General features: G+C 42.1%; 1 protein-coding gene across 1 annotated transcript in view; it reads left to right on the top strand.

The window, feature by feature from the left end:
- Positions 1 to 26162, top strand: part of LOC137291162 (uncharacterized) — a 118978-nt gene that overhangs the window by 63852 nt on the left and 28964 nt on the right. Inside the window, exons 14-25 of the mRNA XM_067822452.1 lie at positions 18229 to 18379; positions 18654 to 18767; positions 19947 to 20035; positions 20306 to 20496; positions 20798 to 20885; positions 20994 to 21070; positions 21333 to 21369; positions 21506 to 21603; positions 23744 to 23869; positions 24144 to 24289; positions 25296 to 25431; positions 25631 to 25774. Of these exons, the coding sequence (XP_067678553.1) occupies positions 18229 to 18379; positions 18654 to 18767; positions 19947 to 20035; positions 20306 to 20496; positions 20798 to 20885; positions 20994 to 21070; positions 21333 to 21369; positions 21506 to 21603; positions 23744 to 23869; positions 24144 to 24289; positions 25296 to 25431; positions 25631 to 25774 (1397 nt within the window). The remainder of the gene's footprint in view (positions 1 to 18228; positions 18380 to 18653; positions 18768 to 19946; positions 20036 to 20305; positions 20497 to 20797; positions 20886 to 20993; positions 21071 to 21332; positions 21370 to 21505; positions 21604 to 23743; positions 23870 to 24143; positions 24290 to 25295; positions 25432 to 25630; positions 25775 to 26162) is intronic.

Genomic DNA, 26162 nt, shown 5'->3' on the forward strand with positions numbered 1-26162 from the left:
ATGGCATGACTTTGACGAAGATATATGATCTCCAAGACAATTGACACATTTTGGAGGCGACAGACAGTCAGAACCTTCATGATCATCTTTACCACATCTATAGCATGTTGCACGATTTCTGCAGGATTGGGCACCGTGACCAAACGTTTGACACTTGTAACAACGAAGTGGGTTTGGAATATACTGTTTCACTTCAATGTTACAATATCCAGCTTTTATGTACTTTGTGTGTTTCGGTTGAGAAAAAGAAATTAAGTATGTGTTTTTCTTAAACGTGAATCCTTTAACATGAGTGACGCCTTGGTTTTGCATTTCAGTAACTATTTCCTTTTCACTCATGTGGGCAAGCCAGCGGTCTCTGTCCCTCAAAATGCCTTCGCTACTGTTCAAAGATTTATGAGGAGAAACTGAAATTTCAGTATTTGCAAGCTGTTTTGTGGCTATGGGGGTAGCTGATTGTTTTGCTGTTTTACACTCTATGAGGAGAAACCCTAACAGCTTGGACATAACCAACAAGTCCATAAATTGCTTTTGATGTGACAAACGGATTTAGCTTGAGTGGTTCACCATCAGCTGAAGATATAACCAAACATCTAGTCCATGTATCTGGATATCTGTTTGTGATATTTTCCTCATCAGAGGACAGACACTCATCTAGTGCTCGTTTTTGTTTTTTGAGTTGAGCCATGGTTAATAATAGAAAGTTCACCATCCCAGCTCCCCACCCTCCACCGAGTATCACATGGACAATGCTATACACCAGTTGGTCTCCGACTGGCAGCACCAAGGATACTGAAATGGTATACTCCAGCAGAAGAGTAGAATAGAAAATTAATCGATCTACCAGATTGTCCCATGAGCCACCGCCTTCTGGGCATAGGACTCTAGGCAAAGTAAATAACATCACTCTTCAAATCTACAAGTGTTATATGAGTGAAAAGCCAAGACCAAAATTGAAACAATACGAAATCAAATTTGTGCAATTATATAATCCACGCAAAGGGCTTGGCATGACCAATCGATTGGTCGAACCGGGCCCATTCGATCACCCGTCTAGGCGAAGTCAGGGCCAAAGTGGTGTACTGAGCAACAGGAACACGATTGCATGCCCCTATTGCCCTCAACCACCAGGATCCCCTCGTCCACCGACACAGGGCCGCAACCCACGGCAAACGGGTTGGTGGACCAAATATCCCCCCCCTCCCCCCGGGTCCACTACGGGGGTGTTGGCGAGCTCTTGGCGTTACCCAGCACCCACCAAGAGGAGGTGGCTCGCCACGGGTGCCGACACAGCTAGATACAGTTACATTACGTGCACCTGGAGGAATCTACCATCAAACCATATTGACATATATGTGTTCCGGTGCAAGTGTGTTGACACAATACCCAACACTTCAAGTGAGTGAGTGAGTGAGTTAATATTTAACGTCACATCGGCAATATTTCAGCCATATCGTGACGAGAACATTTTTTACTAAAGTGAAACATGCATACATTATAAACACCTGTCGTCAAAGGACAGTAAAACAACTAGAATATCACAGTTATAATTAAAACTAGTGTGAAAAGTTAAAACAAATACCACTATTTGGACAATACAATATAAAATACGGGCTATAGATCGCCAGCAACTGAAGGTAGATCACCATACTATGGACCATGGGGACTTACAGTACCTTTGCTACCTGCATGGACCCTAGCTGGATTTACACCATCCCTTCAGCTGCTGGCGAGTGTAAGAAATTTTAGCCAAAATTAAAAGAACACAAGTACTATGCTTAAAAATCCTGGAAAGTATAAATTTACTTTGAAAATTTTTGGACTTACGTACCCTCTCAGGAGGAAAATAATTTTACAATACTTCAACCCCCTTTGAGGGTACAGCCAGCAATGATCAATGTTCCTAATCTATACTACCATCCCTTAAAATACAACTATCTACAGAACATAGCAATTATAATTCAACCAGGAAATCAATTTCCTTAAAAAATCCAATAATTAAATGAACATTTACTGTGTTAAAGATACCCGAAAGTGTTTTTACATTAAAATATTTATCCCTTATGATGGAGAATTCAACACAGTCAAACAGGATATGCTTGACCGTGGTTCTCTCATCACAAGGGATGCAAAACGGAGGATCTTCACCTTTCAACAGGTATGCATGTGTATACCTTGTATGACCAATACGACATAGTCGTAATATGACCTCTTCAAATCTGGACTGACAACCCAAGTGGGTATAACAAACGTAGGGTTTTATCTCATGTAATTTATTGATACCCACTTGGGTGTCCCACTTCTTCTGCATCAGATCACGGATATAAGATCTAATGGTGGCTTTGTAATCACTGTAAGGAATAAGAAGTGGTGTCACAGATTTGTTGAGTGCTGCTTTAGCAGCAAGGTCAGCCAATGTGTTACCAGAGATTCCTACATGGCTTCGTAACCAACAGAAGACGATGTCGCATTGGCCAGTAGCAAGATCATTATACAATTCAATAATTTCAATTAAAAGTGGATGTTTATAAGAAATATTTTAGCTTCAGCTGTAAAAATAGAACTGTTGTCTGGTAATCTAGAAAATATTGTTCTGGATCCAATGACAGTGGCACAAGCCACTGCGCCACCGTCCTTGGACCCATCTGTAAATAAGGATTTATAAATGCTATATTTATGTTTTGATTGATGATATTCTTGTTTGAATTGTAATTCATTTGTTGCTGATTTTTTTATATGTGGTCAATGTTAGGTCCACTTGGGGCCTGACCAACTGCCAAGGAGGAGATGAAAGAAGACGGGAAGGAGCTATGTTTTCCAGCTCAATGCCGGCCGAAGAAAGAAAGGGTTTAATTTTGTGTCCTAGAGGCGGGACAAGCGAGGATTTCTTGGTGTATAAATCCTCATGAAGGGGATTGAAAACGCAGTTATAGGCAGGGTTAGATTCATTAGAGTATAACTTAGTAATGTACTGTAAAGCTAACTTTATACGGCGCTGCTCAAGAGATGGTTCATCAGCCTCAACGTAGAGACTGTCAATAGGTGAAGCTCTGAAGGACCCAAGACAAAGTCTTAGGCGTTGGTGGTGGACAGAATCGAGAAGTTTAAGGTTGCTTTTGCAGGCTCCGCCATATACGATGGAGCCATAATCAAGTTTTGAACGGACCAGTGATCGATATAGGTGTAAGAGGGTCGCTTGATCCCCTCCCCACTTTGAGTTGGAAACAACTTTCAACAAGTCGAGAGCCTTAAGGTATTTAGTTTTAAGGAACTTAATATGAGGCAGAAATGTTAAGTGGGAATCAAAGATTAGGCCCAAGAACTTGGCCTCCTTAACAACTCTGATGGGAGTGCCATCTAGAGATAGTTCATGGTCCTTATGTGGCTTATATTTTCTGCAAAAATGTATACAATTAGTTTTGGATTTAGAAAACTTAAAGCCATTTTCAAGACACCATTTATTTATTTTGTTTAAACACAACTGCTGTTGGCGTTCAATATTATGCATAGTTTTCCCACGACAAGAAATATTAAAATCATCCACAAATAGCGATCCATCAACTGAATCATTTAAAACTTTTGATAATCTATTTATCTTTATACGTAAAAGTGTGACAGACAAAATACTGCCTTGTGGAACATCCTGATCCTGATTGTAATGATCAGACAGGGTAGAACCCACTCGGACCTGGAATTGTCTGTCATTTAACAACTTGGCAATAAATTCAGGCAAACGACCTCGCAAGCCGAAGTCATGTAAATCTCTTAAAATGCCATATTTCCAGGTAGTGTCATATGCCTTCTCAAGGTCAAAAAGGATAGAGACAGCGTGTTGTTTTTTTATTAGTGCGTTTTAAACAAATGATTCTAAACGCACTAAGTGATCGACATTACTTCTATTTTTACGGAAACCACATTGTATATCTGTGATAAGGTTATTTGTTTCCAAGTACCAAACAAGTCGATTATTTATCATGCGTTCCATGGTTTTGCAAACACAGCTAGTTAGTGAAATTGGTCGATAATTGGACGGATCAGTATGATCACGTCCAGGTTTAGGTATTGGTACTACTATGGCGTCACGCCATGAGTGAGGAAACTTACCCGATGTCCAAATATCATCAAAAACTATTTAGAAGAGTTTCTAGGCAGGATTCTGGTAAATGCTTTAGGAGTTGATAATGTATGTTATCAGCTCCTGTAGGAGTATCATGGGCTTGATCAAGAGCAGTATGTAGTTCATGAAGAGAAAATAGTTCATTATAGTCCTCCCCATTATCTGAAAGGAAGTTAATAGTTTTTTTTTCTTGTTGTTTTTTATACTGCTGGAATTTAGGTACATAAATAGAAGAGGAAGAATGTTGAGCGAGGGTTTCACCCAGTTTATTTGCAATATCTGATTTATCCGTTAGTAATTGATCTCCATGTTTAAGATGATGGACAGTAGATTTAGTACCTTTACCTTTAATTTTCTGGACCATGTTCCATACCTTGGACATGGGTGTCGGAGAATTTATTTTGGATACATAATTTTGCCAAGATTGGCGTTTGTTCTGTTTAAAAGTACGCCGTGCTTTAGCATTTAAAATTTTAAATTTATTTAAGTTATGCACCATAGGATGGCGACGGAAATAATGTTCTGCTTTTTTCCTCGCCTTCCTAGCTTGTTTGCAGTCATCGTTGAACCATGGTTTTCGGATATGTGGAACAGCAGAGGACTTTGGAATACACTCATCAGCAATGTTATTTAAATCATCAGAAAAGCACTTGATAGCATCAGGAACGTCAATAAAATGTTCAGGTTTAGGTTTGTCAGCACATTGTATGGTATATAAAGGCCAGTTAGCCTTTTTAAAATTCCATCTGGATAATGGAGGAGTATCCGATGGGGTCACACGTTTAAGTATAGTAGGAAAATGGTCACTTCCACAAAGGTCATCGTGGACTGACCACTCAAATTCATTAAGTAAGCTGGAGTCAGTTATTGACAGGTCAAGGGCTGAATATGTTCCTGTTCCAGGATGTAAATATGTATCTGCACCATCATTGTAGATACATAAATTATTATTTGAAATAAAATCTTCAATAATTTTACCTTTAGTGTTTGTGGTCGCACTCCCCCAGAGCGGGTTGTGGCCATTCAGATCGCCCATGAGTACACATGGTTTGGGAAGTTCATCATAGAGAGACTGAAGATCAGCCAGAATAAGAGTTGATGATGGCGGAATGTACAATGAACACAGAGTAAGTGTAATGTTCAACGTAAGTCGTACTGCAACTGCCTGAAGGTTTGTTGTGAGTTTCACATGACTGTGGATAACGCCATTTCTGACAAGAATGGATGATCCTCCAGTGGCCCTATTATCAGCAGGAGAATAATAATTATATGCGCTGAACTGACGAACGTTTAAAGAATCTGTCTGCTTCAGATGCGTTTCTTGTAAGCAAATTGCTGACGGTTGAAAGTCTTGGTCTAATAGATGTAGCTCATGCAAATTATTTTAAAGGCCTCTGCAGTTCCACTGTAAAATGTTCGAAGAAACTATTTCTTTGGGGGTTTTATTGGGGATCTACCTCTTGACTTTCGAGAGGGTGACAGACTATGTGCCCTGTGCTGGATGTTTTCGGACACGTCCATGGCTTCAAGGGATCCAAAACTATTGTATATCTGGATCTTATCTTCTGCATCTTTAGAGGCTCTGCCACTCTGATTTTTCTTACAAGTATCATTGTTTGGTTTCACTTTGGTTTTTGAAACCTGTTTCCCATAATTTCCAAGAGAGAGTGTTGGGGTAGACTGTGATGATGATTTATCCTTTGACACTGACCGAGATTGAACTTCAACTGTGACTGGTGTTTTTGATTGTGATTCGATCGTTTGTGTTGACTGGTGAGGTGAGTATACCTCAGGTGTATCAGTGTCAACCCATGTCAAATCAGTTTGGCATGATGTGTAAAAGGTGGACATAGGTGCAGTTGCTTTTTGACTCGTTCCAGCGGATACTCGAGTAACTGAGGCATATGACCGATTTGGTTCTGGGGTCTGAAGAGCAATCTTTTTGGCATCAGCAAAACTAATATTTCTGGTGAATTTAATTTTGTTTATTTCCATCTGTTGTTTCCATAATGGACAGTCTTAAGAAAAAGATGAATGAGTGCCAGAGCAGTTTGTACATTTTTTAAAGTTACTATCACAATCTTCAGTCACGTGAGTTTTTTCACCGCAGTGAGCGCATGATATGGAATTTGTGCAGCTATTGACACCATGTCCATACTTTTGACATTTAAAACACCTCAGAGGGTTTGGAATATAAATGTCAACGCTGATATTGCAATATCCTGCTTTAATTGATGTTGGAGCAGTTGGCGAAGAAAAATGGAATAAGTAGGTATTTGGTGGTCTATTTGTTGGTCTATTTGTCGGAGTTTTTCCGGGTCATAAATCGTTTCACAAAAGTTACTCCTTGGTCCTTCATTTCCGAGGCAATGTCCACTTCATTCATATTGTCGTAAGAGGCGACTAACGGGATCTGGTGATCAGGCTGGCTGACTTGGTTGACACATGTCGTCGGTTCCCAGTTGCGCAGATCGATGCTCATGTTGCTGGTCACTGGATTGTCTGGTCCAGACTCGATTATTTACAGACCATATAGCTGGAATATTGCTGAGTGCGGCGTAAAACTAAACTCACTCACTCACTCATATCGGCAAACAGTTGGTCCCGGTCTCGCACGATGCCTTTACTTGAGTTCAAAGTTCTATGCGGAGTAACTGATACCGGTATTCCAACGAATAACTCAGTGGACATCAAATTTGTTGCCTGCTGTTTTCTACTACATTCTATGAGCAGAGAACCTGTACGTAACCTTTTTATGTTAGAAACTTCACCAGCAATACCATGCACACCTTTTGATACAGCAAAAGGATTGACTTTTAGAGGTGATTTGTCAAGTGTCTCGATCACGAGAAATCGTGGCCAATATTCATTTGAGTTTGAAGGTCGTCGATCATCATCATCACTGTCCAGTTGACGCTTGTTTCGTTTTAGGGGGGTTTTGTAATCCATAGTAAGTGCATAAGTTTCATCATCCGAGCTCCCCACCCACCACGGAGTATCACAAGGACAATGCTAAAAACAAGCGGGTCTCCAGCTTGCAGCACCAAGGATACCCGGATGATATACCCCAGTAGAAAAATTAAAAGATTAATGATTCCACCAGATTGGCCCATGAGCCACCGCCTTCTGGCATACAACTCTAGGCAAAAAACAGACATTAACTTAGGTATTGAAATTCGGAGTCCAAAAGTTCGCCAAGACTTTAAAACATATCAAAGGATAATTTTCAAACTTTGGTGCAACAGTACAATATGTAGCACAGGGGCGTGACCAGCCGATTGATTGAATTGGGCCTATTCAACCACCCGTCTAGGTGAAGTTAGGGCCGAAGTGGTGTGTTGGGCAACAGGATCACCTAGTCCTTGTTCCAGTGCCCTCAACCACCAGGATCCCCTCCTCCACCGACACAGGGGCGCAACCCACGGCTAACAGGTTGCCCAATTTGGTCGCCTCTTACGACCAGCAATGGGGTGCTGTGGACACATTCTGTCCCGGGTCCACACGGGAGAAGAGCACTTAGCGTTACCCAGCACCCACCACGAGGAGGTGGCTCTTCACGGGTGCCCCCAACACTTCAAAACAGAGCAGTCACATTACCTCTTCATAAACCGAACATGTTTTGCATTTATTGATAAGATCTGGACCATGACCTCAGTGTAATGTACAGTTTAAGTGAATATTTCGTACTTTGTCCAGTGCTCATATTATTTTGTAAATATGTATCGGGTATATATGTCATAATGAGAAAATATTGCCAATAAATAACGCACAAGTATATTTTGTGTATAGTATTCCTAGTTACCGAAAACGATGCAGGTTTCAGAAAAGTGACACAACATGATTCAACAGCGACAAAGTTGTACATTTCCATCATAAGAATCCCGTGTACTAAGTCGATTGTAACCAGGTACTTTTTTATATCCAGGTAACTTGTAATAAGTATGATGATTCCAGGTGTCCAGTCTCGTCCGTGACTGACCTACGTGAGATAGTGTGAAACTGTGATGGACTTCCTCGTTGAGGCAGATATTTGTTGGTGGGGTGTTATCTAGAAGTTGTACTGTTATCGCAGTTTACCTCCCTGTAGTGCTGTGGTCTTATTGGGGGACGCAATGGAGATGTACCTCGGGACTGCTGCTTTGTTAGTGATCTTTCTTGGACATTGTTCATGTAAGTTTATGCCTATTTTACCATCTGTGGAGGTATTCGTTATGTATAGTGACATGTTACAGTATAATGCTGGACCTACATGTGTGTTGTCTGGTGTTGTATAACTGACAGGTAACCACACACACACCATATGTGCTTACAATATACTTGCAGGACATGTTGCAGTATAATACCGGGGTTAGGTTGTCTGGGGTAGTTGCTATCCCGGTAAGCTGGATACTGAGATCTGTATTACACAATCGATGTGCATACTATAAAATTACAAGTAACATACCATAAAGACATATATAAACAACCTTGGTCTTTGAACTTTAAAAACTGCCGTCATGCGAATTATCGTATATAGACAAAAACATTTACATGGCTTTCAGTCAAGCTTATGAAGGCTTCCACAAACACTATTGGCACTTGTGCCTACTGATATCTAATTATTGTTACCTTGCAAAATGTGAGCGTAGAGGCGCTTTTGCTGTGTTGAGTGAGTGAGTTAGTGAGTTGGGTTTGTGGCGGCTATAAGGCCGCAGTCTCTAACTAATCGAGCTTGGACCAGACAACCCAGTGGTCAACAGCATGAGCATCGATCTGCGCAATTGGGAACCGATGACATGTGTCAAACAAGTAAGCGAGGCTGACCACCCGATCCCGATAGTCACCTCTTACGACAAGTATACTACACATGACACATTATGACACATTACAGCCTACAGTTGATTACCAGAACAGTGATGTATCTAGTTGGACTGGATCGACACTGAGCGTTATGGCACATTACATTCAGGAGTATCCACTTTTTTCAGTTAAAACATTACACGGTTTTTATTGAACGGAGGACAAAATTTTGCAAATGTCTTAATTTAGAAAAGCATAAAAGTCAGTTTGGTGTTGGCTGTTCCGATTATCCAGTGTTTCGATATCTTAGTCTGGAATAATGACACAAAGATGGTCTGACGATGTTTTGATCTTGTTAGATTGAATATTTGTTTGCTTGATGTTCGCCATGTTAGTGGGCGAATGGAAATAGTGCATTACCGCGAGCCATTTATAACTGCGCATGGAAAATCAGAGATGATGATATTGGGTGCTTATTAAGGTCGCCTTTGCCGTTTGGCATTTCGGAGCCATCACGCCTCCTGATGCAAGGGAGAAGGTTGCTGTGATACGTTTTTATCAAAACTAGTATCTACACAATGCGACCTCAAACTCCTAAATCGTCAAATACATCTAGCAGGATCAAGATGAGTGAGTGAGTGAGTTAGAATTTATTGTCACATTTCAGCCATATCGTGACGAGGACGATTTATTAGAAAAATACATAGTAATTAATGGCACACATTTAAAACTGTCACCGGACAGTAAAACTAACTATGGATATCACAGAGCGGAATTTAAAACTAGTAAGTAGAACTAAAACGGTATAACTATTCTTTGGACAATACAGTATAAAAATGGGCTATAGATTGCCAACAGCTGAAGGTAGATCACAACACTAGGGACCATGGGGACAGACAGTACTTTTACTATCTGCATGGACCCTACCTGGATTTACACCATCCCCTCAGTCGTTAGCAATTTAGATACATCTAGCCATAAATTATAAATACAGATATGAAATTGACTGTGAATGATTTGGGACTTATGTACCCTCTCAGGAGGACAGTCACCTCGAGGGTACAGCCACTAACAATCTGAAGTACCAATTCAAACTTTCAATAATAAAATATTTAGCTATTTACAATTCATTTAACAAATCTACTTCTTTTGAAAAAGCAATAATTAAATGAAAACTAATATTGTTAAAAAGGTCCCTCATAGTTTGTGTTTTAAAATAATTATCCCTTGTGATGGAATACTCAACACAGTCAAGCAGGATATGATTGACTGTGATTCGTTCATCACAAGGGATACAAAAGGGAGGATCTTCACCTTTCAATAAATATCCACGAGTATATCTCGTGTGGCCAATGCGACATCGCCGCATGATGACCTCCTCAATTCTGGACTGACAACCCAAGTACGTGTAACCGATGGAGGATTTTATTGCATGTAACTTATTAATACCTACTAGGGTGTCCCACTTCTTCTGCATAAGATCACGGATATACGATCTGATGACAGCTTTGTAATCAGAGTAAGGAATGCGAAGTGGTGTCACAGATTTGTTGAGTGCTGTCTTGGCAGCAAGATCCGCCATTGTATTCCCAGAAATGCCTACATGGATGGGTAACCAACAAAGGACGATGTCGTATTGGCCAGTTAAGTTTTTAAATGCGATGTCAGTGAGTGAATAATGACCAACAGATGAATACATGGAGAGGAGGATATTTGGAATTTTCATACTTTCTTACTCGTCGATACTTAATTCATTATTAAACCTGTGCAAGATCCGAACTACCGGGTGGGAGGGATATTTACCCTTTCCCCTAGATCCTTGTCTTCCCGCAAAACATTCTGTGAACCATCCGTCTACCCATCCAGTTAATATTTCACCTTTGATGTCTTTGATACTCATTCTCACGATGACGTGATGTATGACAGGAGAGAAGCTGATACACCGTGGTAGGAGAATCCACCACACATCACTGGCTTAGTAATGATTGATCTAGGGTTACACTGTTTCCGGCGGCCATGGCGTGGACGTGGCACAACGTCTGAATGCGTAGTCCATGATTGCTGTGCTTGCCACTGTTCAGAAAATTGCGACACGGCAGTGACAGTACTAGTAGGAACCCTTGTAGGACTTTCCGCAACAAAATGTGACAGCACCTAAGAGACCGTAACAAAATCTTCTGGACGGTCCATAGTGGGTTCGTAGTGGGACGGACCCGTGAACGTCCCGGGGTAGAATAGGCCTTCAGCAACCCATGCTTCCCGTAAAAGGCGACTATGCTTGTCGTAAGAGGCGACTAACGGGATCGGGTGGTCAGACTCGCTGACTTGGTTGACACATGTCAATTGCACAGATCGATGCTCATATTGTTGATCACTGGATTGTCTGGTCCAAACTCGATTATTTACAGACCGCCGCCATATAGCTCGAACATTACTGAGTGCGGCGTAAAACTAAACTCACTCACTCGTAGTGGGACGGGAAGCACGTGTATTTCCCGGTATCTTGCGGTCATTTCAAGTTTTGTCACATTTAACCATGCTTGTTTGTTTGTCATTTTGTTCAGGGTGTTTGACCTTTCCTGTCCGTTGTGTCCCTGTTCTCACGACAAGCTGGTTTGTATGATAGCCGGATGCGTCCTGTTCTATCACGTCGCACACAGGAACGACGAGATACGGCACGTCGCGTTCTCTGGCATTCCTAGTCTGCAGTTGGTGCTGGTCTTCTTGTAGAAGACTGGATCTGTCCCCAGCAAACATACAAACACAAAATCTTGGGGGTTTATGCTGCTCGTGTATCTGAGGATACAATGATTGCTAAGGTCTTGCGTGCTTCAAAGCTGTCCACGTTTCATTCATAGAAAGGCTTGATAGAAAGCGCCTTGATCACAACGTGCGAAACGTGAAGGAGAGATCGTAACAAAAACCTGTAGACTGTCCGTAGTGGGTTCGTAGTGGGACGGGAAGCATGGTCCTTTCAAGTCCCTTCAGGCCGGGAGGAAAAGTAAGTGGACAAGGACCGAAACGTAGTGGACCTTTGAGCTTCTCAGACTCAGCAGCCCGTTTTCCTCAACAGACCATCTCGGAGACCGTGATAGACCATGAGCAAAACTTAGCTATACCGAACAAAACTTGACTTTTGAGGAGTGAGTGAGTTACTATTTATCGTCACATCGGCAATATTTCAGCCATATCGTGACGAGAACATGTTTAACATTGAAATAGAACATGTGGATAATAGAACCCTGTCGTCAAAGGAGAGTAAAACAATATGAATATCACAATTACAGTTAAAACTAACCTGGAAAGGTAAAACTAACAGTCTATTTGGACAATACAATATAAAACACCGTACTGAGGATCATGGGAACTTAGGACCCTAGTTGGACTTACACCATCCCTTCACCTACTGACGATTGTTGGAAATATTAGCAAAAATGAAAATAACAAGAATACTACGTGTAAACTCATTGTAAGTTTAAATTTTGAACTTTGAAAGTTTTTGGACTTTACGTTCTGATGTCGGAGGTGACAAATGGCCAAATACAGGGCTGCCGTGACCATCAAAAACACAGAAAATCCGTAGCATAACAGGCCTTTTGGGGATTCTTGACAGAATGTGTCGATAGTGTTGAGTACGGCCCTGGGTGTGTTAAAACCTGCAGTTCCCGGAAGTGTAAGGAAGCAGGGAGCCCCTGTCCCCGGGATACAGGCCGATGTGATGGAGGATGTCAGCCTGGGTGGAAAGAAGTAGACTGTACATCAGGTGTGGAAGACTCTCTATAATGTGCACTGTCAAAATACAGTGTCATGCATACATGTTTGCAGATCCCATTTCCGAATCACTTATGTAATAGTGAATAACAACATTGATCTTGTGACTGTGTCAAACATGTATTTAACGACTACACACGGTATGTTGAGATTTCAGTCTTCTATAATTTTCTATTAACTATAATTACATATATATACATGCTATCTGTCTCATACCATTCACTCAACTGACGAAGTAGTGAGGATATACTCCGGGACGTTGTGTTCCTCGTAATAAAGACGTTGACATGTATAAAACTCTACTCCTAATGCTGCTAATGGTGTATGATATACAAGCGCAATAACAACGAATTGGCATCGTCAACTTGTTTATCTGTTTATCAGTCATATTCTACTGTGTAATAATGTTCCGTGTGTAGAATGTTCCCACACATACGGAGACGGGTGTAACAAGAGCTGTTCCAGTAGACATTGTGGGACATCCTCCTCTACATGTGACCACGTGACTGGAGCATGTGACAACGGCTGTAGTGCCGGCTGGAAGGATGTAGACTGTGTTACAGGTAGGCAACATGGACTGTAGTGTCGGCTTGACGAATGTAGACTGTGTTACAGGTAGGCAACATGGCCTGTAGTGCCGGCTGGAAGGATGTAGACTGTGTTACAGGTAGGCAACATGGACTGTAGTGTCGGCTGGATGGATGTAGACTGTGTTACAGGTAGGCAACGTGGGCTGTAGTGTCGGCTGGAAGGATGTAGACTGTGTTACAGGTAGGCAACGTGGACTGTAGTGTCGGCTTGACGAATGTAGACTGTGTTAGAGGTAGGCAACATGGACTGTAGTGTCGGCTGGAAGGATTTATCTGTTTATCAGTCATATTCTACTGTGTAATAATGTTCCGTGTGTAGAATGTTCCCACACATACGGAGACGGGTGTAACAAGAGCTGTTCCAGTAGACATTGTGGGACATCCTCCTCTACATGTGACCACGTGACTGGAGCATGTGACAACGGCTGTAGTGCCGGCTGGAAGGATGTAGACTGTGTTACAGGTAGGCAACATGGACTGTAGTGTCGGCTTGACGAATGTAGACTGTGTTACAGGTAGGCAACATGGCCTGTAGTGTCGGCTGGAAGGATGTAGACTGTGTTACAGGTAGGCAACATGGACTGTAGTGTCGGCTGGATGGATGTAGACTGTGTTACAGGTAGGCAACGTGGGCTGTAGTGTCGGCTTGACGAATGTAGACTGTGTTAGAGGTAGGCAACATGGACTGTAGTGTCGGCTGGAAGGATGTAGACTGTGTTACAGGTAGGCAACGTGGACTGTAGTGTCGGCTTGACGAATGTAGACTGTGTTAGAGGTAGGCAAGATGGACTGTAGTGTCGGCTTGACGAATGTAGACTGTGTTACAGGTAGGCAACATGGCCTGTAGTGCCGGCTGGAAGGATGTAGACTGTGTTACAGGTAGGCAACGTGGACTGTAGTGTCGGCTGGAAGGATGTAGACTGTGTTAGAGGTAGGCAACGTGGACTGTAGTGTCGGCTTGACGAATGTAGACTGTGTTACAGGTAGGCAACGTGGACTGTAGTGTCGGCTGGAAGGATGTAGACTGTGTTACAGGTAGGCAACATGGACTGTAGTGTCGGCTGGAAGGATGTAGACTGTGTTACAGCTAGGAAGCATGGGCTGTGGTGCTGGCTGGAAGGATGTAGACTGTGTTACAGGTAGGAATCATGGGCTCTAGTGGTGACTTGATGGATGCAGACTGTATTACAGGTGGGAAGCATGGGCTGTAGTGCTGGCTGGAAGGATGTAGACTGTGTTACAGGTAGGAATCATGGACTGTATTGGTGGCTGGAAGGATGTAGACTGTGTTACATTTAGGAAGCATGGGCTGTAGTGTCGGCTGGAAGGATGTAGACTGTGTTAGAGGTAGGCAACGTGGACTGTAGTGTCGGCTTGACGAATGTAGACTGTGTTACAGGTAGGCAACGTGGACTGTAGTGTCGGCTGGAAGGATGTAGACTGTGTTACAGGTAGGCAACATGGACTGTAGTGTCGGCTGGAAGGATGTAGACTGTGTTACAGCTAGGAAGCATGGGCTGTGGTGCTGGCTGGAAGGATGTAGACTGTGTTACAGGTAGGAATCATGGGCTCTAGTGGTGACTTGATGGATGCAGACTGTATTACAGGTGGGAAGCATGGGCTGTAGTGCTGGCTGGAAGGATGTAGACTGTGTTACAGGTAGGAATCATGGACTGTATTGGTGGCTGGAAGGATGTAGACTGTGTTACATTTAGGAAGCATGGGCTGTAGTGGTGGCTGGAAGGATGTAGACTGTTACAGGTAGGAATCATGGGCTGTATTGGTGGTTGGAAGGATGTAGACTGTGTTACAGCTAGGAAGCATGGGCTGTGGTGCTGGCTGGAAGGATGTAGACTGTGTTACAGGTAGGAATCATGGGCTCTAGTGTTGACTTGATGGATGCAGACTGTATTACAGGTGGGAAGCATGGGCTGTAGTGCTGGCTGGAAGGATGTAGACTGTGTTACAGGTAGGAATCATGGACTGTATTGGTGGTTGGAAGGATGTAGACTGTGTTACATTTAGGAAGCATGGGCTGTAGTGCTGGCTGCAAGGATGTAGACTGTGTTACAGCTAGGAAGCATGGGCTGTGGTGCTGGCTGGAAGGATGTAGACTGTTACAGGTAGGAATCATGGGCTGTATTGGTGGTTGGAAGGATGTAGACTGTGTTACAGCTAGGAAGCATGGGCTGTGGTGCTGGCTGGAAGGATGTAGACTGTGTTACAGGTAGGAATCATGGGCTCTAGGGGTGACTTGATGGATGCAGACTGTATTACAGGTGGGAAGCGTGGGCTGTATTGGTGGCTGGGAGGATGTAGACTGTGTTACAGGTAGGAAACATGGGCTGTAGTGTCGGTTGGAAGGATTTAGACTGTGTTACAGGTAAGAAGCATGTTCTGTAGTGCTGGGCGGAAGGATGTAGACTGTGTTACACTTAGGAATCATGGACTGTAGTGCCGACTCTGTCTATCACAAGAAAATGATGTGATGCAAAAGAGATGTGCGTCCGAGATTCTCTGAAACATGTGTAACTAAGAATGAAAGTAACAGTTTGACTGCCTGAACTAAGGATACGGTGATCAATATGAAAACGTGTTTTTATCTGAATGTTCCTGCGGAATGTTTTAAAGAAGTGAAATACGGGGTCGGATGTACTGAAACCTACAGTAGTCGGACGTTCATAATCTTAAACATGAACCAACGAGAAATTGAACAATACGGTTTAGAAAATACAGTGAAATGACATAATATCTTTGAACATTCCTTCAGAATGTTTCGATGGCAAGGAATATGGAGCTGGGTGTGTTAAAAACTGCAGTTCTCGGAAATGTAAGGAAGAAGGGCGATCCTGTCCCCGGGATACAGGTCGATGTGATGGAGGATGTCAGCCTGGATGGAAAGGAGAGGACTGTACATCAGGTGTGTCACACAGTCACGTATGACCTCTCCAGTGTGGTGCCTGACAGTTTAGATCGTTGCATGTAATATCCTTCAGCTGATCGTCTGGTCTGATCTCATGGCTGGAATATCATAGTGTGCGCGTCAAACAATAGACAAAGTATATGTAATTACTACCACATAAACAGAACAAGAAATCTCGCACAAGAAGCACCAAAGCTCTCTTCTCACATGGGTAGCAGTTATGTATTTTTCCATGCGGTGAGTACTGGCAAGAACTGCAGTGTGTGTTGCTATTGTTATTATTTTACAGAGTGTACACCAAACGTGAATTATGGTCCTGGTTGTCATGGTAACTGCAGTGCCAGGAAGTGTAAGGAAGTGTCGGGCACGTGTCCCCAGGATACAGGCCGATGTGATGGAGGATGTCAGCCAGGATGGGAAGGAGTGGACTGTACATCAGGTGTGTTACAATGTCACGTATGATGACAATATGGAAGTCTGGTGTCAATAATACCGATAATGTAAGAATCCAATGTCTGAACTATTCATTGATTACTGAATACAATTTTTTCGATTATGTCAATGTAATTCATGTCTTTGTCACAGCCAGCATTTTGACATTAATCATTACAGCAGTGTACCTACTAGTGAGTTACATACACGCGCAATGACGCGTAATGTGCAGGTCTACCTTCACCGTGGTCAAGTTGCAGTTCTCTGAGGTTCGTTGTCTTTATGTTGTTCCCATGATGTGAGGACTGACAAGAATTGCAGTGTTTGTCCTGATGCCTACCTTACAGAGTGTGCACTAAACGTGAGTTATGGCCCTGGCTGCAGTTCATGGTAAGTGCAGTTCCCGGAAGTGTAAAGAAGTGTCGGGCACATGTTTCCGGGATACAGGGCAGTGTGATGGAGGATGTCAGCCAGGATGGAACGGAGTGGACTGTACATCAGGTATGTTACAATGTCACGTATGTTTTGTTTTAGTGCAATATGGGAGTCTGGTGCTATTGGAGGCGATTGTGCCAGGGTCCAATGTCTGAAGTATTCATGGATTAATCAATAAAACGTTTCTACCAGGACAGTGTTATCATGCATTTGTCTACTCAATACTTTAAGATTAATCACTACATCAGAGTAGATGAGATATAGGATATTTATATAGCTAGATATAGGATATTTATATAGCGCAGATATCCACGCACTAGTGCATGCTCAGGCACAGCACATCGTATTTCAATCTCAACTCCCTGGGGAGTATACAACTCTTGCCGCCACTAGGCGCACCGAGTTTATTGTGGCTCTCTCATCCTAACGAGATACCCAATTGACAGCTGGGTGGACTGGGACACATAGTCACAGTACTTTTGTCCACGTACACTGCACGTTGCTGTACCCACAACTAGGTGTATGCACGTGTTCATGTGGCCACCATTTGGTCATATACCAACGGATCCGTGGGTTCTTTTATGTGCACAGGGTTGTGTACTGTAGACTAGGGATTGTGACAACACTGAAAGAGTCTGCACACAAAGTTCGATCCCGAAACCTCGACCTCGCTGGATTACCAGCCTGGCGCATTAGACAGCTCCCCCCCCCCCCCCCCCCCCCCCCGTATGTATGACACATACGCGCGCAGTAACTTTGTTGCGTGTTGCATTGAATAATTGCAGAGTTTGTCCCGATGCTTATCTTACAGAGTGTACACTAAACGTGAGTTATGGCCCTGGTTGCCGTGGTAACTGCAGTGCTCGGAAGTGTAAGGAAGTGTCGGGCACATGTCCCCGTGATACCGGGCGGTGTGATGGAGGATGTCAGCCAGGATGGGAGCGAATGAACTGTATTTTTGGTATGTCATGTCCTCGTGCAATATGCTAAATTATAAATACTGTTACAGTTTCATATAAACTTTTGTGTCGGTATCGACGATTAACACAAATCAAATGCTTCAAATGCTGAACATTGGATATTATCGTGCATGCTAATGACCTATTTAGTTTTCTCTCAGACTAATCAACCATTTTGAGGCAAATCCTAAATACACCCTGACAATGTACATTTACCTGAAGAATGTCCCCGACGGACGTTTGGTGTTAACTGTTCTTCCACATGTGGACATTGTGTGGACAATGAACCTTGTCACCATGTCACTGGAACCTGCCCCAAGGACTGCAGTTCAGGCTGGGTCAGCGACACTTGTCGACAAAGTAACATTACGTGGCGTTAAATGATTGGAACACTCTCCTGTCAGCAAAGGTGTATATGCACCCTGACTGATTAACAGCATTCACTTTGGTATTCGATCAAACTAAAACCAGTATATATTACTGTCAACTATTCACCTGAAACCAATTCACATTAATTGCTCTCTTCACCTGTGCGTTTCTCCCACATGAGGCTCGTTCACTGTAAACAACATAATGACAAAGCGTGTTCAACTCATCTAGTTTACTTACTCATGAGTGCACTGTTTTCTCATATTTTCAGCCCAAAGGCAATCTTCATCGCCATCGTCCGGAAATGGTCCTGTCGTTGGTGGTGCGGTTGGTGGAGTTGTTGCTGTAGCTGTGGTAGCTGTTGTCACTGTTCTTGCAGTTTTCTTCTACAGGTATCATGCACGCTCATTAGTCTTTTTTATCCTCTCGGCGGGTACTGAGGGAAGGGGGGATATAGTCGACCCCTCGTCTGTCCTTCCTTCCTTCCTTCCGTCCGTCCGTAATCATTTTGTTTCCGGTTTATAACTCAAACCCGTTTAAGATTTTTCAACGACAATTGTTAGATGTATTAATCCACAGGCAGACTGTAACGCAAATGGGTTGTGGAGCATAGAGGAAATGACCAGTCTTCTTATGTGCCAACGAATCGAGCAAAGGTTGGCAACGTACTATCCTCGCTTCTGTTCGAAAACAACTTTCATGTCAAAATGAAATGTCGCCACCATCAAAAGTACATACCCATTTCTTCACTGGAGTTTGTAAGTCACTGTAACAGCCGAACACGGTAGAACATCTTACAGTTTAAATGGCTCCTTCTGTGTAAACAAACGTATTGACACAACAGCAATCGTATGACAATTTTGAAAAAAGACCTTAATGCTTTTTATTATTTTAATAAAAAAATACATCGATGTCATACCGTAAAATAAATAAGAAAGATGTGATAAATGTTGACGAATTTTGCTTGTAATCCCTTGTAATTAGGAATTCATCTGTATGGTTTGGGAGCAATGGTAAAACAGATGTTACAGGAAGCAATGTAAAACACTACCATTGCCACAAACGCAAACCATTTAGCTTATGGAGGACTAATACGAACGATAACCGTTAACTAAAACAAAGTCTGAAAGAAATGAATATATTCCACACTATTGGTAAGCAGTGACATGTTTATGCATGAACTACCAAAACAGTGACAAAAAAGTGTCCTGAACATACTTTAAAATCGTGTCATGAACAATAACCTGTGGATTGTATGAGTAGACTGAAACTTGATTTTATCACAAAAGTTTATGTACGCTATTATCGATATACTGATAATCATTAATGTATGTACTTTTTCCTATCGACGATATTTAGGAATATCGATCTTTTACCAAGCCCCAATTTAGCCTGCGAAAGATCCTACAATATTAAAACAGACAAAAGGATTTGTGTGTTCCTATTTTCACTCGAACATTAAGGTTAGAAGATTACACAACATGCATAAATTAAGAATTTAGCCTTCAGCAGCATGGCGACTTCTTTAACCAAGCATTGCATAGATATCTAACGTCCTCGCATTGTTTAAGGAGAAAAAGAAATGCCAACAAGACGAGAACTGATAATTCTGTGTATGAGGACGTGTCTGCCTTTGAACCACAAGAACCAGAGTTGCATGGTAAGATATAAAGATCATTCAACCAACATTCAACATTTAGGAATCAGCGTTCATGTTTAGATAGTGAGATGTTGAACTGCTGTAGGTCTTCCAGAGACATCATTCACTGCATCACGGAGGCCTGGTTTTATTCGTCAGAGATTGTGTACAAATGAGTTTTCTCACGTTATTAAATAGTTTATATTTGTGTGAAACTATTTTATAAGCACCAGTTGACAAGCAGTTGTTTCCCTTAAATTAGTTCTATGAAATGTGTTTCTCCAGCAGTAGGACCAAGTGTGAATGATGGTTATGAGGAGAAGGAGGAGACGGGGCGTGATGCTGATGGTTCTGGGGAGAACACAGCTAGTACATACTACAACACTGGACCAGCCATCAGTACGGAGGTGGGCGTGGACAAGCTAGGGGACAGGATCAGAGATATGCAGACTAAAAAACAAGGATTTGAGAAGGAATACCAGGTGTGCCATCCTAACATGTTTCCGGCTGGTTCTTTCATGGTGGTTTCATTTTAGGATCTCATGCAGCGTTACCAGTAACCTCTGACATCCAATGGCAATATAGGAGCCGAATCGTTTTGTTTCCTAATCTATATTTTACTTGCAATATTAGACTTATCAGCTACCAGGGTAAATAAAGCTACGTCTCTTTTTCAATCACTAATGTTCGTTTATTTATGCTAATCTTGGGATGATATTATACATAACAGATTGTATCCATATGTTTGTATGCATTGAATGTTATGTAATTTTCGACACGTAGAAACTGATCTCTGGGTTCACACACACGTATGAAACCTCTCAGCTTGAAGGGAACACAGGCAAAAACAGATTCCTGCAGTATTACCCATGTGAGTATTGGCACCATGTCCATGACCTAATATAAACTTCGGTAACATATTCATGTTCAGTCATATAGGTAGGTGTGTCATAGTAAAGCACTTCCTTGTCTACCACAGATGACTACAACCGGGTGGTCCTGGACAATCTTCCCGAGGATCCATTCTCAGACTACATCAACGCCAGCTACATCAATGTAATCTAGATCTTTATAATTGTTATCATAGCAGACACACATAAGTAAAACTGTTACAGTTCTGAATGGATGTGGATCTATACATGTGTACTGTTAGGTTATTGCTTTGCGTCGACTTACAGCATAACTGATCAGGAGCTTCATCATAGAGAATCTCATTGTTTGCTTATATCCATCATTACGGTAGTTTGTTGTGGTTGAAGTATCTGTTGTCAAGAAGCGAATAGAAGAAACAATATTTACCAAGCTCCTCATATTTCAGGGATTTTCAAGGGATCAAGCCTATATTGCAGCTCAAGGTGAAAAACACATTCATGTCTTCATAAAGTGAAATCATAAAGGCTTTAATCGTCTCTTTCTGATATGAAACTATCGATTTCATGTAAACATGTGCATGTGTTCATACAATTTGTGTTTTATTGTTAACTACCATAGCACCGAATAAGAAGACTGTAACTGACTTCTGGAGAATGATATATCAGAAGAACTTGACCAGGATCGTCATGTTGACCAACTTGACGGAAATGGGCAAGGTAAAACAGTTTTGTCAATAAACTAACTATACTAACCCAAACAGTAAACTGTGCATCGCAAAAAAGCCCTCATAGATAAATGACATAACCCATTAGTCCAAAGGCGATGGTATTGCATAACCAAACTGCATTTGTCTGCACACATGAAGGATGTGAAATGTTTTTATTGTGCTTTAGTGACGTAAAGGGGTCTAGAAGTTGAAAGGGTCAAAACAGAAAGTCAAAACTTCAGTAAGTGAGTGAGTGAGTTAATATTTAACGTCACATCGGCAATATCTCAGCCATATCGTGACGAGAACATTCAACAATGAAAAAGAGCATATATACATCATAAAAACCTGTCGACGAAGGACAGTAAAACAACTAGAATATCACAATTTCAATTAAAACTAGCATGGAAAGTTAAAACTAATAGCACTATTTAGACAATACAGTATAAAAACAGACTATAGATCGCCAACAACAGAAGGTAGATCACCACACTAGGAACCATGGGGACTTACAGTACCTTTGCTACCTACATGGTCCCTAGTTGGATTTACACCATCCCTTCAGCTGCTGGCAATTGTATGAAAAGTTAGCCGAAATTAAAATCACATGAATACGACGATTAAAATCCTGGTAGACTTAAATTTACTGTGAATGGTTGTGGACTTGCGTACCCTCTCAGGAGGACAATAATTTTATAATACTTCAACCCCCTTTGAGGGTACAGCCACCAACAATTCAAGTTACTAATCCAAACTACCAATCGTTAAAATACATCTGTTTACACAACATAACATTCAAAATTCCATCCAAAAATCAATTTCTTTTTAAAAACCTATAATTAGATATGCTTTTAACGCTGGTAAAAAGATCCTTCATTGTTTTAACTGTAAAATATTTATCCCTTGTGATGGAGAATTCAACACAGCAAAACTTCAGTAACGTGTATGGCCGCCGTTGGTCTGAAACACGGTTGGGCTGCACTACAACGTTTCTTGGATGGGATTAGTCGAGCGGGAAATACTTTGGGAGTGTTATCCCACATATGGACAATCGCTACTAGAGATCATGAAGCGTTACAGGAAAATTTGGCAAATGTCGAAGGCGGCGATCAATTTCATCTCAAACATGCTCAGTTGGGGAAAGATCCGGTGATACTGCAGGGCCAGGGCAACACATCAAGTTGTTGTTGTTGGAGAAACTGTTGCACAGCACGTGCTGTATGTGGATTTGTGTTGTCACGCTGAAAAACGATCCCGTGACGTTGAAGAAAAGGAATGACAATGGGTGCGATAAACTTATCACGGTACACTAGAGCATTCAGATTGCCCTTCACTATCACCAATTGCGTTCTGATACGACCAGTGATGCCATCCGAACAATTACACATGCATCTACGTAGCCTTCATCATCACACGTCTCCACCAAAACAATGAATGTCTGAGGTGTCGTCTGCACCATTCCACCATCGGACGTAGGCCGAAACGTACATAATTAGTAGGCAGTTGATGACGGTTTGAGGATGAATCCGTCTGCAGTTGGAGATGCTGCAGGCTGTTGTTGTTGCTTGTTGACACTGAGTACGCAGGTGAACCAGTCGAATCTCTGGATGTTGCGCAGGGGTGGTAACTATTAGTCTCCTTGAACATGGGCGATCTCTGACATCATTTTGTTGACCACACGGACGGACTAATTGCTAATTGCTGATACGGTGTTACAGTAAACATGTTGTCAAACCCCCTCCCCCCCCCCCCCCCCCCCCCCCGCTGGGTAGAACCAGACCATAGCATACCCAGAGCCATGTATCGATCGTCTGTTGTAAATCTTGACGTTGCTTTTATAGCGGGTCGCGTGGGCTCTATCCTTTGCACCTCTGCATACACTTCACACTTCCTATATGCATTCCCATGTCTTCTTCTTCACGTGCTTCACATCGTCTAGTGCCTCGTGCAGTGTGTTAACACGTGTACCTCTTTGCTGCAAAACACTCAAACATCTCTGGTTTTAAATAACGTGCTCCTCTGATGATAAATGCACATGGTCTTTTAGGGCCAGTATATATTGATGTGCAGCTTGTATATCCGTTAAGTGACTGCGTTTGTTCGTAAACGTTGACAGATGTTTAGTGAGTGGTTTAAACATCTTCATTTAGGTGAAGTGTGAACCCTACTGGTCCGACACACGTGACCTTGAAGCGGGACCCTTTCCCATCAGTGTCACCAAGGTCATTCAGAGGGCATGCTGGGTCATCAGAGAACTCACTGCTACGGTCAAGCAGGTAATGCAGTGTGACATTATCTTTCGTTACTACAGACTGATGCAGGCTTTTCTTTTCTCTCGGGAAATGGCGGGTTGTCAGTATCTTGCGTTACTTCAAACTAGGACAAAAAGAAATAAATGTTCCCCGGTTGCAGTGAAACAAATTAAATTATTGCGAAGACAGTGATATGTAAATGAGGGTTGAAACTGGGAAGAGTTTCTATGTTCACAACCTGAACTGTGCATGTTTGGAATAATTGGAGTTATTAATGGTATTATCTTCCTTTTCACAGACAGGGGAACACAGAATTTTCTACCAGTTCCACTTTACAAAATGGCCGGACCATGGAACTCCAGACGAAACTCACCTTATGGAGTTCCTGTGGCGAGTTCGGAAGACGCCCAATCCCGACACCTCACCTCTTTTAGTACATTGTAGGTCTGTAAGAAGACACTACACAGTTCTTGTATTATGATCATGATAATGAAGACCTACATTTTATGTACGATTCCCTTGTGACAGATATCGCACGCTCCTGCAAGTCGGGTTGGGCGGGATTGGTTGGTTGATTGATTGTTGTTTAACACCGCACTCAATATTCCACCTAAATGGAAATGGTCTATAGATAATTGAATCTGGACCAGACAATCAGGTGATCAATAGCATGAGTATCAATGTACACATATGAGACACGATGGCATGTCCCAATCAAGTGAGCGAGTCTGACCACCCGATCACGTTAGTCCGTCTTATGACAAGTCTGCTTTGCTGCAGACCAATTGTACCCCGGATCTTCACGGGTTAAATGCACAGGAAAGCTGTCGTTGAATTACATATGAGACGTACATCAAAACCTCCACAGTTCTATCTTGTAGTGGGGCCGTTATAATTGTGATAGCTCTTCAAGCAGGTTAAACTTTTTGTGGTATGTCAACAGGTTTTATATGAATATAACGTTTTGAACTGTTAACTACGTAGTTCCAGTAGGGCTCCAGTTCCGCCGAAGTATATGCTTGAGAAATATCGTGGGCTGGTACAGACATTCTCTTCACTGAGGATGTCCGGGATATTCAGCATAATAATGGAGTTGATGAACCGTGGAATGGAAGAAGCTGAGGAAACAGTGATACAGTGTTAATTCACCTCAGTTTAAATGCTCAATCTTGTCGCCGTATTGTCTGGCCTATAACTTTGATCAAGATTTACTGTGTAAAGAACTCCCTAGCCAGTATTACAGGAGAAGCGCAATGTGGCGTCAGACAACAAACAATGTCTTACATTTTGTATGCAAATAGACTGGTACTAACGATAGGAGTAGAAATGCTTTCCATTTTCGTTAACACCTGGTGTCTTCACTGTTATTCTGTCATCATCCATTCGTATAATTGTTTCTCAGTTTGTCATCTTGTCGGTCGATACTGATTGTGCTCATTATTTTCCTCAGTGCTGGGATAGGTTGCACTGGAACCTACATTGCGCTGGACTACCTTTTGGACAGGGCTCTGAGTGACCACAAAGTGGATGTGTTCAGGTTCGCGTGTGACATGAGACGTCAGAGGAGAAACATGATTCAGACCAAGGTACTGACGCCAATACCATTCATAACCTCAAAATGGTAATTGTATTTCTGATTATACAAACATCGTGTCGATTGTATCACTTTGAATATCAGATAGGCATCATAACAATGGCACATTGTGTAGGTAATAGATATATTTGCTGCGATACAATGGATATATTTGTCTGCGACCATGTGTCACATTGTCATGTGTATTGCAGGAACAGTATGCCTGTGTGTACACGACCTTGTACGAGGTTCTGACGGTAGGAGACACGTTCCTGACGTCTCTGGACTTTGTTAAACATCGGGGGAGGAAGACAGTGTTCCAGATGGGCAACTTGACTGTACCAAGACTGATACAGGTGATTGTTCAGCAGTATGTGCTTAAACATTTATGTGTGGACATATGGTACAAATAGAGAACAGTGTTCTAGCAAAACATAAAAGATGATATATTGACACTCAATAACTGAAGAATTACTGTCTGCCTAATCACGTCTCTGTACTGATGTATCAGAAAAATCTGTCCTTCTATTTTACAAGTTGGCAGTTTCGAAATGTTTATCCTTGCTTCCATAATTGCTATTTTATCTATTTTACATCGTTTATCGTTTTACATCCTTTCGTCTCATCATATAAGGAATATTTTCTAAAGTTAAAGTTTCACTAAATTCGTTGAAACACTTCCATTACTTTGAGTTTTTGATCCACAGCATTGCTTACTATATGCCATATGTATACACCTGCTCG

The sequence above is a fragment of the Haliotis asinina genome, chromosome 7 (assembly GCF_037392515.1).
Source record: "Haliotis asinina isolate JCU_RB_2024 chromosome 7, JCU_Hal_asi_v2, whole genome shotgun sequence".
Taxonomy (NCBI): Eukaryota; Metazoa; Mollusca; class Gastropoda; order Lepetellida; family Haliotidae; genus Haliotis; species Haliotis asinina.